The 11,738-nt window shown below is 41.4% G+C and overlaps 1 protein-coding gene across 2 annotated transcripts in view; it reads right to left on the bottom strand.

The window, feature by feature from the left end:
* Window positions 1–1,041: 1,041 nt before the first annotated feature.
* GCAT (glycine C-acetyltransferase) overlaps window positions 1,042–11,738 on the bottom strand; it is a 93,716-nt gene continuing 83,019 nt past the window's right edge. For both annotated transcript variants that reach the window (XM_075833635.1, XM_075833634.1), the window contains 2 exons: window positions 4,465–4,586; window positions 1,042–1,446 (listed from right to left, as the gene is read on the bottom strand). In XM_075833635.1, the coding sequence (XP_075689750.1) occupies window positions 1,295–1,446; window positions 4,465–4,586 (274 nt within the window). In that variant the 3' untranslated portion in view covers window positions 1,042–1,294. The remainder of the gene's footprint in view (window positions 1,447–4,464; window positions 4,587–11,738) is intronic.

Genomic DNA, 11,738 nt, shown 5'->3' with positions numbered 1-11,738 from the left:
GGGGAGGGGGGTTTCCAAATGAATACTTTTCAAACCAAGTTGTTTTCTCCATGCTCCTGCTGCCCTCTGTTTTTTATGCTACAAGTACTGGTCTGCACTTATACACGCCGCCTGCATCACAAGAAAAGCGCTAAATAGCGGGGAAAGGTTCTGTTGCCTCGCCAGCACGGTCAATTGTACCTTTTGACCCTGGTCACAAGAGAGGTTTATAGGCAACTGGAACCCCCCCTGCATGCACTGTGGATTATATTGTAGCATTCATGGCCGCGGGCCGTCGGGTTTACTCACCTCCCGACGCTCGCAGCCATGGATGAGCGAGCGCTTTCTCGCATCTCTTTCCTAGGAGACGCCAGCGCTCACGTCCACTCCAGTCCGCTGTGTCCCGTATAGTGCGCGCGCACACGCACGCTCGTGCCTGATCTTGAAGGGCCAGCGAGTGCATATGTGGACAATCATCATAATCAACTGCAATGATTTCCTGGACTATAAGAAGGGCCCTGCCCTTTTGATCCTTGCCTGAGTGTTGTTAGTATATCCCATATCCGTCTTGCAAATGGTCCAATTGTTACCCATGCCCGGTTACCTGTTCCCACAACACCCGTGCTGTGTTCTTGTGCCTACTAGTGTTGGAATCATGTCTACTACACATGCGGTCGCTTGCCACATCCTGTGCCATCTGCCACGTCCGGCGCAACGTGCTGCACCTGCTGTCATCTGCCACGTCTGGCATAACCTGCTGCAACCACCTCCATCTGTGCCAAAACCTCAGCCACTGTCTGGACTATTCAGGTACCCTAGTGTGAGACTTTGTATTGCTGGGGTGCTCTATTTGGCCAGCTGCCTCCCCGCTACGGCGGTGCAGCCTAGTGGGTCCACATACCCACAGACCGTGACATATATTATTAACTTGAATAGGTTTAGACCCATTAAACATAAAAGGCATAGAAATACTATAGCCACAAGCACACTAGAATATACATAAAAACTCTGCACACAACAGAACTGACCTGCTTTTGAGAAGAGAATGATAGGAGTAATGGGTTTTGTGTTGTATAAGACTATATATTTTTTTCGAGTTAAATGAATTAAAAATTCTATTTGACATTTTATGCTCTTATAATAACAAACAAAAGGTAGCAGAGATCTCGTTGCAAAACAATGTTTTCCTTCGCACATAGGTTTCCCAAATAGTAGTTTAAGCTCTTTTTTCAGGTCTAGTTCTTCTGTGTTACAGCAACTGGTTTATGGATAAAACTTCATAGTTGCAACAGGCAGATACACACTCTGATCTATCTTATAGCACAACACCAAGCTTGCGGCCCACTTCTGTAAATACTTGCACACAGATGTCAATGTCCTCATCACTGTGAGCTGCAGAAATCTGGACCCGGATACGAGATTTGCCCTTCGGAACCACAGGGAAGCTAAATCCAACAACATAGATGCCTGAGAGAAATAAATTGTAAAAAAAACAGCAAGTAGTACATTTGAAATACACACACACACACACACACACACACACACACACACACACACACTTGGACAGTGACAAGTTTAGTCATTTTAGCAGTTTAAGCCCATATTGATTACCAAAACAACATATTGAATATACATTTATGTAAAGTGCAGACTCTCCGCTTTAATTTGAGGGTTTCAAATCCTAATTTGAGGTAGGGTTTAGGAATTACAGCTCTATAATATGTAGCTGCCTCTTTTGCAAGGGACCAAAAGGTAATTGGACCATTATCTCAAAAGCTATTTAATCGAATTCATGGGCTATTCCCTCGTTAATCCATCATCAATTAAGCAGGTAAATGGTCTGGAGTTGATTCCAGGTGTGCCATTTGCATTTAGAAGCTGTTGCTGTGAACCCACAACATGGAGTCAAAAGAGCTCTCAATGTAAGTGAAAAAGATAATCGTTAAGCTGCAAAAAAAATGAAGAAATCCATCAGAGAGATAGCACATATGTTAGGAGTGACCAAATCAACAGTTTGGTATACATACTTGGAGAAAAAAATAAAAAGAAAACGAAGTTGTGATCTCGTGAACTCCAAAAGGGCTGGACGTCCACGAAAGACAACAGTGGTGGATGATCGATGAATCCTTTCCATGGTAAAGAAAAAGCCCTTCACAACATCTACCCAAGTGAAGTATGGGTATCTAAGTTCTAAGTCTACCATAAAGAAAAGTAACTTTATAAGAGCAAATAAAGAGGGTTCACCACACGGTGCAAACCATCAATCAGAAATAGAACGTTCAGATTAGACTTTGCCAAAGAACATCTAAAGAAGCCAGCCCAGTTCTGGAACAGCATCCTTTGGACCGATGAAACAAAGATCAACCTGTACCAGAATGATGGGAGGAAGTAGGGAGAAGGCTTGGAACGGCTCATGATCCAAGGCACACCACATCCTCTGTAAAACATGGTGGAGACAGTGTGATGGGATGGGCAAGCATGGCTGCCAAAGGCACTGGGTCACTAGTGTTTATTGATGATGTGACTGAACACAGAAGAAGCCGTGTGAATTCTCAAGTGTTCAGGGATATACTTTCTGCTCAGAATCAACCAAATGCAGCAAGGTTGATTGGACGTCACTTCACAGTTTAAGGCAAAGAAGTGGAATATTCTGCGAGGGCCAAGTAAATCACCAGATCGAGCTGCATTTCACTTGCTTAAGACAAAACTTAAAGCAGAAAGACCCACAAACAAGTAACAACTGAAGACAGCTGCAGTAAAGGCCTGGCAAAGCATCACAAAGGAGGAAACCCAGCATTTGGTGATGTCCATGGGTTCCAAACTTCAGGCAGTCATTACCTGCAAAACGATTCTCCACAAAGTATTAAAAAAAAAAAAAACATTTTATTTATGGTAATGTGAATTTGTCCAATTACTTTTGAGCCCCTGAAATGAGGAGGCGGTGTAGAAAAATGGTTGCAATTCCTAAACATGTCACAGGATATTTTTGTTCAACCCCTTGAGTTAAACCTGAAAGTCTACACTTCAATTGCATTTCAGTTGTATAATTTCAAATCCAATGTGGTGGCATGCAGAGCCCAAATCATGAAGATTGTGTCACCGTCCAAAAAATTCTGGACCTAACTGTACATATTTTTAGGGAGCCAATTTTTTGTCATTGAACATTGCTCAAATTGTGTGTATCGTGGGATGTATTTGTTGTCTGAGGAATTAAATTTATAAGGATCTAACTTTTCTTTTTTTTATATTTCATTCACTTTCTTCCTTGTTTTTGCCATTTAATTCACAATATCCCCCAAAAAATAAAAAATGTGTACAGCTTTACAAAATCAATACATTTATATCCAAACAGCCTAGAAAATTGTTTGGTTATGAATCATTTGCATTTGTAAGGCTCAGTTCATGGGTTCCGTCAGAGCTTTCAGTAAGAGAAACATATGAACGGAATCAAAACTGAGACAAACGGAAACCATAGGTTTCTGTTTGCGTCACCATTGATTTAAACGGAGATGAATTCGATGCAATTGGTTTCAGTTTGTCACCTTTGTGTAAGGATTCCATCGCTTTGATGGAATGACTAGTGCAGACGACTACAGTATTGATTCCGTCAAAATGAAGGAACCCGTACACAAGGGTGACGAACGGAACCCATTTGCACCAGATCTGTCACCACTGAAATCAATGGTGATTCAAACGGAAACCGTAGGTTTCCATTCATGGGTTCCCCTGACGGAAAGTTCAGACAGAACCCATGAACAGAGTCCCGACGCAGATGTGAACGAAGCCTTAGGGCCTGTTCACATCAGCGTTGGCTTTCCGTTCCTGGGTCGACGGAATCTATAGCGGAGTCGACTGCGCTATTGATTCCGTCGGAAAAACGGAAACCTGCCAGAATGGTGACGAATGGAAACCATTAGCAATGTTTCCATCACCATTGATACCAATAGTGACGGAAACGGAAGCTGTGGTTTCAGTTTGACTTTCCGTTGCGGGGTTCACCAGACGGAAACCTCCGACGGAACACCGGAACGTAAAGCGAACGGTGATGTGAACAGGCCCTAAGTAAGAGAACACCAACTTCTTCCCGCCCACTCCACATTAGCGTGCCGTTTAGCCTGCTAATTTACGCGCTGCATGCTCCTGCACCTATTGCACAGGGCAGGATCGGCCTGTCACTAACAAGCCTGTGCTGTGGCAGAAAAATGAAATAAAAAAAAATCGGTAGCCAGGAACACAGCACTCGCAATGAATCTTTACTTGGATCGATCCAGTTTTCGAATTTGCAATATGTAGAGAATACAAGTCCATTTTCATACTTACGTTTTTGGTGCAGTCTTTTCATTTTACTTATCCTTCCTATTAGATCCAATCTAGCTTAAAAACAGCATCAAATTGCACTTTGTGAACCTGGCTAAAAAGGTTGTGGGAATTAAACCTCATGTCAACCCACTCTCTGTTTATGTCAGTATAGTCACTGATACACACCTCTTTCTAACATATTATCTGCCATTGTTGCAGCCAGTCTGGCATCTCCAAGCATCACTGGACAGATTGGATGATCCTTCCCAGCAATGGAGAAGCCTGCAGCCGTCATCTTGTTACGGAACCTATAAAGCAGCAATATAGTTACGGACGGTTTCATATTGTAATAATAGTAAACAGCTTACTATAATTTAGTTGTATATCAAAGCCTAATATTACGTAGTTACATAGTTTGTACGGTTGAAAAAAGACACGTCCATCAAGTTCAATCAAGGGACGGGAAAAGGGAAGGGAAAAGGGAAGGGAAAAATTTCTACACATAGGAGCGAATACTTTGTTGTAGGAAATTATCTAAGCCTTTTTTAAAGCCATCTACTGTCCCTGCTGTGACCAGTTCCTGCGGTGACTATTCCAGAAATTCACCGTTCTCACAGTAAAGAAGGCTTGTCACCTCTGCAGATTGAACTTTTTTTTTTTCAGACGGAGGGAGTGCCCTATGTTTTTTGAGGGGGTTTTACATGGAACTGGATTTCACCATATTTGTTGTATGTGCCATTCATATATTTATATAAGTTAATTATGTCCCCCCTTAGTCGTCTTTTTTCAAGGCTAAATAGGTTTAGTTCTTTTAATCTTTCCTTATAACTTAGATGCTCCATGCCCCTTATTAGCTTCGTTGCTCTTCCTGGTATTTTTTCCAACTCCAGGGCATCCTTTCTATGAACTGGAGCCCAGAACTGGATTGCATATTATAGATGAGGCCTGACTAATGCTTTGTAAAGTGGTAATATTATATCCCTGTCCTGCGAGTACATGCCTCTTTTAATACACGACAATATCTTGTTGGCCCTTGAAGCAGCTATGATTTACAAGTACACCCAGATCCTTCTCAACAAGTCACTCCCCCAGTGTAGCACCCTCTAGAACATATGATGCATGCAGGTTGTTCGTACCCAGGTGCATAACTTTACATTTATCTACATTAAAATTAATTTGCCAAGTGGACGCCCAAACACTTAGTGTGTTCAAATCAGCTTGCAATTCATGAACATCTTCCATAGTCTGAACTATATTACATAGCTTGGTGTCATCTGCAAAAATAGAAATAGTGCTATTAATCCCATCCTCTATATCATTAATAAATAAGATGAATAATAGTGGTCCCAGCACTGAACCCTGTGGTATACCACTTATAACTGGGGACCATTCAGAGTAGGAATCATTGACCACAACTCTCTGGATACGGTCCTTGAGCCAATTCTCAATCCAATTACAAACTATATTTTCTAAACCTATAGTCCTTAAATTTACCCATTAGGCGTCTATGGGGGACAGTGTCAAATGCCTTTGCAAAAACACTATATCCACAGCGGCCCCTCTGTCTAGACTTCTGCTCACCTCTTCATAAAAACAAATCAGGTTTGTTTGACAGCTTCTGTCCTTAGTAAAACCGTGCTGGCTGTCACTTATAATGCTATTTTTTGTCAGATAATCCTGTATATAGTCCCTCAATAGCCCCTCAAACATTTTCCCCACAATGGATGTTAAGCTTACTGGTCTATAATTACCCGGGGAAGACCTAGAGCCGTTTTTGAAAATAGGCACCACATTTGCCCTGCGCCAGTCCCTTGGCACTATACCAGTCACTAGAGAATCTCTAAATATTATGAAGAGGGGGACAGAAATAACTGAACTAAGCTCCTTAAGAACTCTAGGGTGTAACCCATGTGATCCCGGGGCCTTGTGTACGTTTATTTTATTTAATTTAGCTTGCACCATATCTACATTCATCCAATTCAGTATATTAACTGATATATTAACAGCACTGGCACCAGCTACATCAGCTGCTCTTTCTTCTGTTGTATATACAGAGCTCAAGAACCCATTTAGAAACTGCCTTCTCTTGATCCCCTGTGACCAACTCCCCATTACCACCATCTAGGGGTCCCACATGTTCAGAACTTGGCTTTTTTGCATTTATATACTCAAAGAATATTTTGGGATTTGTTTTACTATCCTTGGCCACCTGCCTTTCATTTTGTATTTTTGCTGATTTTATTACCTTTTTACAGATTTTATTAGGCTCTTTATATTTTACGAAGGCTACAGCTGTACCCTCAGATTTTCAAATGCCCATTTTTTGTCATGTATTGCCCTTTTTACAGAAGGTGTAACCCATGTGGGGTTTAATTTTAGTCGTTTATACTTGTTACCTATAGGAATAAATATTGCACTATAATTACCCAAAGTAGATTTGAAAATCTCCCATTTATCATTTGTACCATTATTTGACATTAGTTCTTCCCAGTCTATATCTTGAATTGCAGCCCTCATCCTGGGCAAATTGGCCTTCTTAAAATTAAATGTTTTTGCCCTCCCAGCCTGTGTTTGTTTTTTACAGTATATGTAAAATATAACTATATAATGATCACGGTTACCGAGGTTATCACGAACATGGACGTTCCCCTACAAGCCTTGCATTATTAGAAATGACCAGATCCAACAGATCTTCACCTCTAGTCGGGTCTTCCACAAACTGGCCCATAAAATTTTCCTGCAACAGGTTGAGGAAATGTCTCCCCTTTGCAGTTGAAGCCAAACCATGACACCAATTAATATCCAGGTAAATAAAATCTCCCATTATCACTACAGTACCCGCCTGTGTAGCCCGCTCCATTTGTTTATATAGCTGAACTTCCATCTCCTCAGTTATATCGGGGGGTCTATAGATTGCACCAAAAGTAATTTTTTCAGTGTTTACCTCCCTTTGTAATTCCACCCAATAGGTTTCAACCTCCTCACAGTCTTCACCTTCTAATGTCTCATTCACACGCACCTTCATATCGCTTCTCACATACAGACATACACCACCACCTTTCCTATTCGCCCGGTCTTTCCGAAACAGTATAAAACCCTGTAGATTTACAGCCCAATCATGTGAAGAGTCCAGCCATGTTTCAGCAACACCAACTATATCTATATTTTGTTCCAGTACCAAGGCCTCCAGCTCCCCCATTTTGCTTGTTAGACTTCTGGCATTTGTGAACATACACTTTAACTTGCCTTTACTTTCAGTATCAGAAAGGTTATTTGACATTATTTGGGCATTTTTATTTTCACTGCTGTTTTGTAACGGAGGCATCTCCTTATCTTGTTGCCTAGTTCTATCCCCACAGTCTGTTTCTCCCCCCACCAATATAGTCTGACCCCTCTCTAACCTAACTATCCCTTTATTTTCTACATTGGCCCCCTCCTCAGCCCTAGTTTAAATACTCCGCCCCCCCAGCTAGAATTCGCTCCCCCAGCACAGTCGACCCCCTTCCATTTAGGTGCAAATTATCTGCAGAATACAGTTTGAACCCCAATGAAGTCAGTCAGTCCAGTGCTCTAGGAACCCAAAGCCTTCTCCACTACACCAAGACTTAAGCCATGCATTTAACTCCCTGAGCTCCTGCTGTTTTTCCTGTGATGCGCATGGCACAGGCAGTATTCCTGAGAATACTACCTTGGAGGTCCTTCCCATCCACTTGTAGCCTAGTTCTTTAAAATTATTCTTAAGGCTCCTCCACCTACCATTTATTCTGTCGTTGGTGCCCACATGGACCACGACAGCTGGATCATCACCAGCCCCTCCCAGCAATTTCACCACCCGTTCCACCACGTCACATGCAAAAGTAGTTGAGATGTTGGAAAATGCAAAGCTTTTTTAGGTTTTGAGCAGCTGTGGGTTTTGAGCAGCTAAAGGGTAACTAAACTTTCAGAAGTTTTGATCGATCGGGGTCTGAGCAAAGGTGAGCGCTGTGTGGCTTCATTTGATCGTCTTTTCTCTCGGAAAGTCGAGCAGATGGTGTACGGGCCCATAGACCTACTATTGAGTCCGTACACCGACTGCTCGGCGTTGCGAGAAAAGTCGAACAGAAACCACGCGGCTCAGCGCACACCCGAGGGCTTCTGCAGCTTTGTTTTAATGAACGGTGGGGGTCTCCGTGCTCGGACCCCCACCGATCAAAACATCTGACATGTAACTATGACATGTCAGAAGTTTACTGAAAGTTTAGTGACTCTTCTCATAGTTTTCCACAGCTTTTGGGGGAAGAAAACCATGCTAAGCACGTCTTTACAGGGATTTTCAGCCTGCATTTAATTTAAAACAGCTCCTGATTTTCAGAAGTTTTTGAGCAACACACGTTTTTAACGGCCGTTTTTAGAGCGGTTTTCAATAGAGTATGAAAAACGGCTCCAAAAATGTCCCAAGAAGTGACCTGCACTTCTTTTTAATGGCCGTCTCTTTACACAGCCGTTTAGAAAAAACTGCTTCGAAACCAACGTCCCGTTTGCTTCAGATTTTTACGTTTATGGCCCCAAAAAACTTCTGAAAACACTCTGTGTTAACATACCCTAAAAGGATACTAGGTTGAACTTGATAGCCTTCTTCTTGTGACCCACTTGTGCAGCTTTGAGCCTTTTATAACAAAGTGTAACGTTTTCCAGTTCCTGGTTGTCAACAAAATAATAGCTAGTCCTTCATAACTTAATTGTGAAGTCCCCCGTCCCTAGTAAAACACGATCACTGTGCTCAGTTCTTTAGGATTCAACTATTATAGTGCAGCAGCATCTGGTTATCCTATGGTTGAGTGCTCAGTGTGTGGTAACCAAACGGTCCAGTGCAGAGCACCCCATCACTAAGGATCCAACTGTTATCCTTTTTAATTTAACCTTTCAGAATATGAAAGTAAATTGGACCATTGACATGTCTGTCTAATGTTTTCTTAGGAACGGCACAACACGGTTATTCCTCCTAGAAATTTATGAATAACTTGGCAGCTGCGTATATCCAGTTGGCGGGGGGAACCCTATACAGACTGACAATGTCCAAGTGAGACTGTAGGGACACGTCCATTTAATGAGGAAAATGGTAACACTAAGTTGTCAATTTATGCATACATTTCTAAAAGTAATTACAGAGGAACGACAATCAAGAGTTCTAAGAAAATATCCAGAATTCTTATTATGCATTTTTTGTAGTGTTTTAAATGCCATTTTTTCTGCAGTTTTAAGTGTGGCCAGATGTTACATTAAAGTCTATAGTAAAATAGAAAATACACTACACAACTGCATTTGTGGTTAGTGGCGTTTTTTTAGTTTTTTTTTTACAAATTCAGCATGCTCGGGGTAAGGCTTTTTTCCAATAGGCTTCTCTTTAGGACTTAAAAAAATGCCAGAAAAAATAAAAAAAAAATGTTCAAAATTACACCTATTGACGAACCGCATTAAAAAAAAAATGCATGTTTCATTTGAAAACTGCTAGTGTTTTTAGAAGCAGTTTAAGTATGCCAGATAAAAATTGTGTATGTGAATGATGCCTTAACGCCTTCCCGACATTTGACGTATCCATACGCCAAAGTCGGGGGGGGGGGGGGGGGTATGGCACGGGCTCACGGAGTGAACCCGCTCCATACGATGCCGGTGTCGGCTGTATGTTACAGCCGACACTTCAGAGTAACGAGCGCGATCCCGCTAGTTTAACTCGTTAAATGCTGAGGTCAATAGCGAATGCAGCATTTAAATCGTTAGAAAGAGGGGGGCGATCCCCTCTAACAGCTCATCGTGGGGGGGGGGGTGATGGCTGCTATGGCGGCCTAATGAAGGCCCCCAAGTCCGCCATCTTTGTGCTCCTATTATGCCCTGCCACAGGGCTTTATAGAAGTCTGTCAGAATCACGATATACTGAAATACATTAGTATATCGCTGGTTGAAGTCCCCTAGGGGGGACTAATAAAAAAAAAAATAATATTATATATATATATATATATATATATATATGTAAAATAAAGTTGTTTATGTAAACAAAAAATTAAAAATTAAAAGTAAAAAAAAAAAAACACTTCTCCCATTTCCCCCCTGGTGCATAGTAAAAGTCTGAACCATTACAATTTATCATTATTTAACCCGCACGGAGAACGCTGTAAAAAATACAATTGTAAACGCCAGAATCTCTATTTTTTGGTCACCTCATCTCCCACACAAAATGAAACAAAAAGTGATCAAAACGTTGCATTTACCCCAAAATTGTATCATTAAAAACTACAGCTTATCCCACAAAAAATAAGCCCTCATACCACTTAATCGACAGAAAATTAAAAAAAGTTATGGCTCTTGGAATTTGGCGACACAAAATAATTATTTTTTACACTTAGGTTTTTAATTGTAAAAGTAGTAAAATATAGAAAAAACTATATATATTTGGTATCGCCGTAATCATAGAATAAAGTTAACATGTTGTTTTATTTGCACAGTGATTTCCGTAAAAAACAACGCGCAAAAAACAATGGAGGAATTGTTTTTTTTCATTGTCTACCCCACAAATATTTTTGTTTCCTAGTACATTATGTGGCACAATAAATGGTGCTACGAAAATCTACAACTCGTCCCGCAAAAATCAAGCCCTCATAGGACTATATAGACGGAAACAAAAAAAAAAAAAAGTTATGGCTTTTGGAAGGTGGGAAGGAAAAAACGAAAATGAAAATCTGTAAAAGGGCTGCGGTGGGAAGGGGTTAAAAAGAGGCTCTGTCACAAGTTTATAACTGCCCTATCTCCTACTGAATCTAATAGGCGCTTTAATGTAGATAACTACCGTATTTTTCGGACTATAAGACGCAGTTTTTAGCAAGAATAAGTCTTGCTAAAAAGTCCCTGCGTCTTATAGTCGACAGTCAAGGGACCCGACAGCGCCGGGCCCCCTGACCGCTCCTTACTTAACCCCTTCCCGACCCCTGATGTGCCGGCACATCATGGAGCTGGAGGGGGATGATGTATGGAGCGGGCTCACGTGCTGAGCCTGCTCCATACACTGCAGGTGTCAGCTTCTGACACGCTGCTCTAATAGCCAGTAACAGCGATGACGCTGTTCCTGGCCGTTTAACTAGTTAAATGCAGCAGTCAATAGCGACCGCGGCATTTAAAGTGGTTTTCCCATGAAGGACATTTATGACATATCCACAGGATATGCCCTAAGTGTCAGATAGATGCGGGTCCCACCTCTGGGACCCACATCTATCTCCAGAACTGAGCCCCCTAAACCCCGTTCTATCTTACCCGGAAGATAGAAAGCAAGGAAGGGCCATTGTTGTTGCTATTTAAATTGTAAATATCTCTACTTATTTTTTTACAGATTAGGCTTTGTAAAACTATTTTGCCATATTGTACAATCGCTCCCTTTTATCAGTTCTTCATTTGAAAATAGAATTGCTGTAAGAAAATAAATATATATTTCC

The sequence above is a fragment of the Rhinoderma darwinii genome, chromosome 7 (assembly GCF_050947455.1).
Source record: "Rhinoderma darwinii isolate aRhiDar2 chromosome 7, aRhiDar2.hap1, whole genome shotgun sequence".
Classification (NCBI taxonomy): domain Eukaryota; kingdom Metazoa; phylum Chordata; class Amphibia; order Anura; family Rhinodermatidae; genus Rhinoderma; species Rhinoderma darwinii.
The sequence above is the reverse complement of the archived record's forward strand: the minus strand, read 5'-3'. Positions and strand labels throughout refer to the sequence as shown.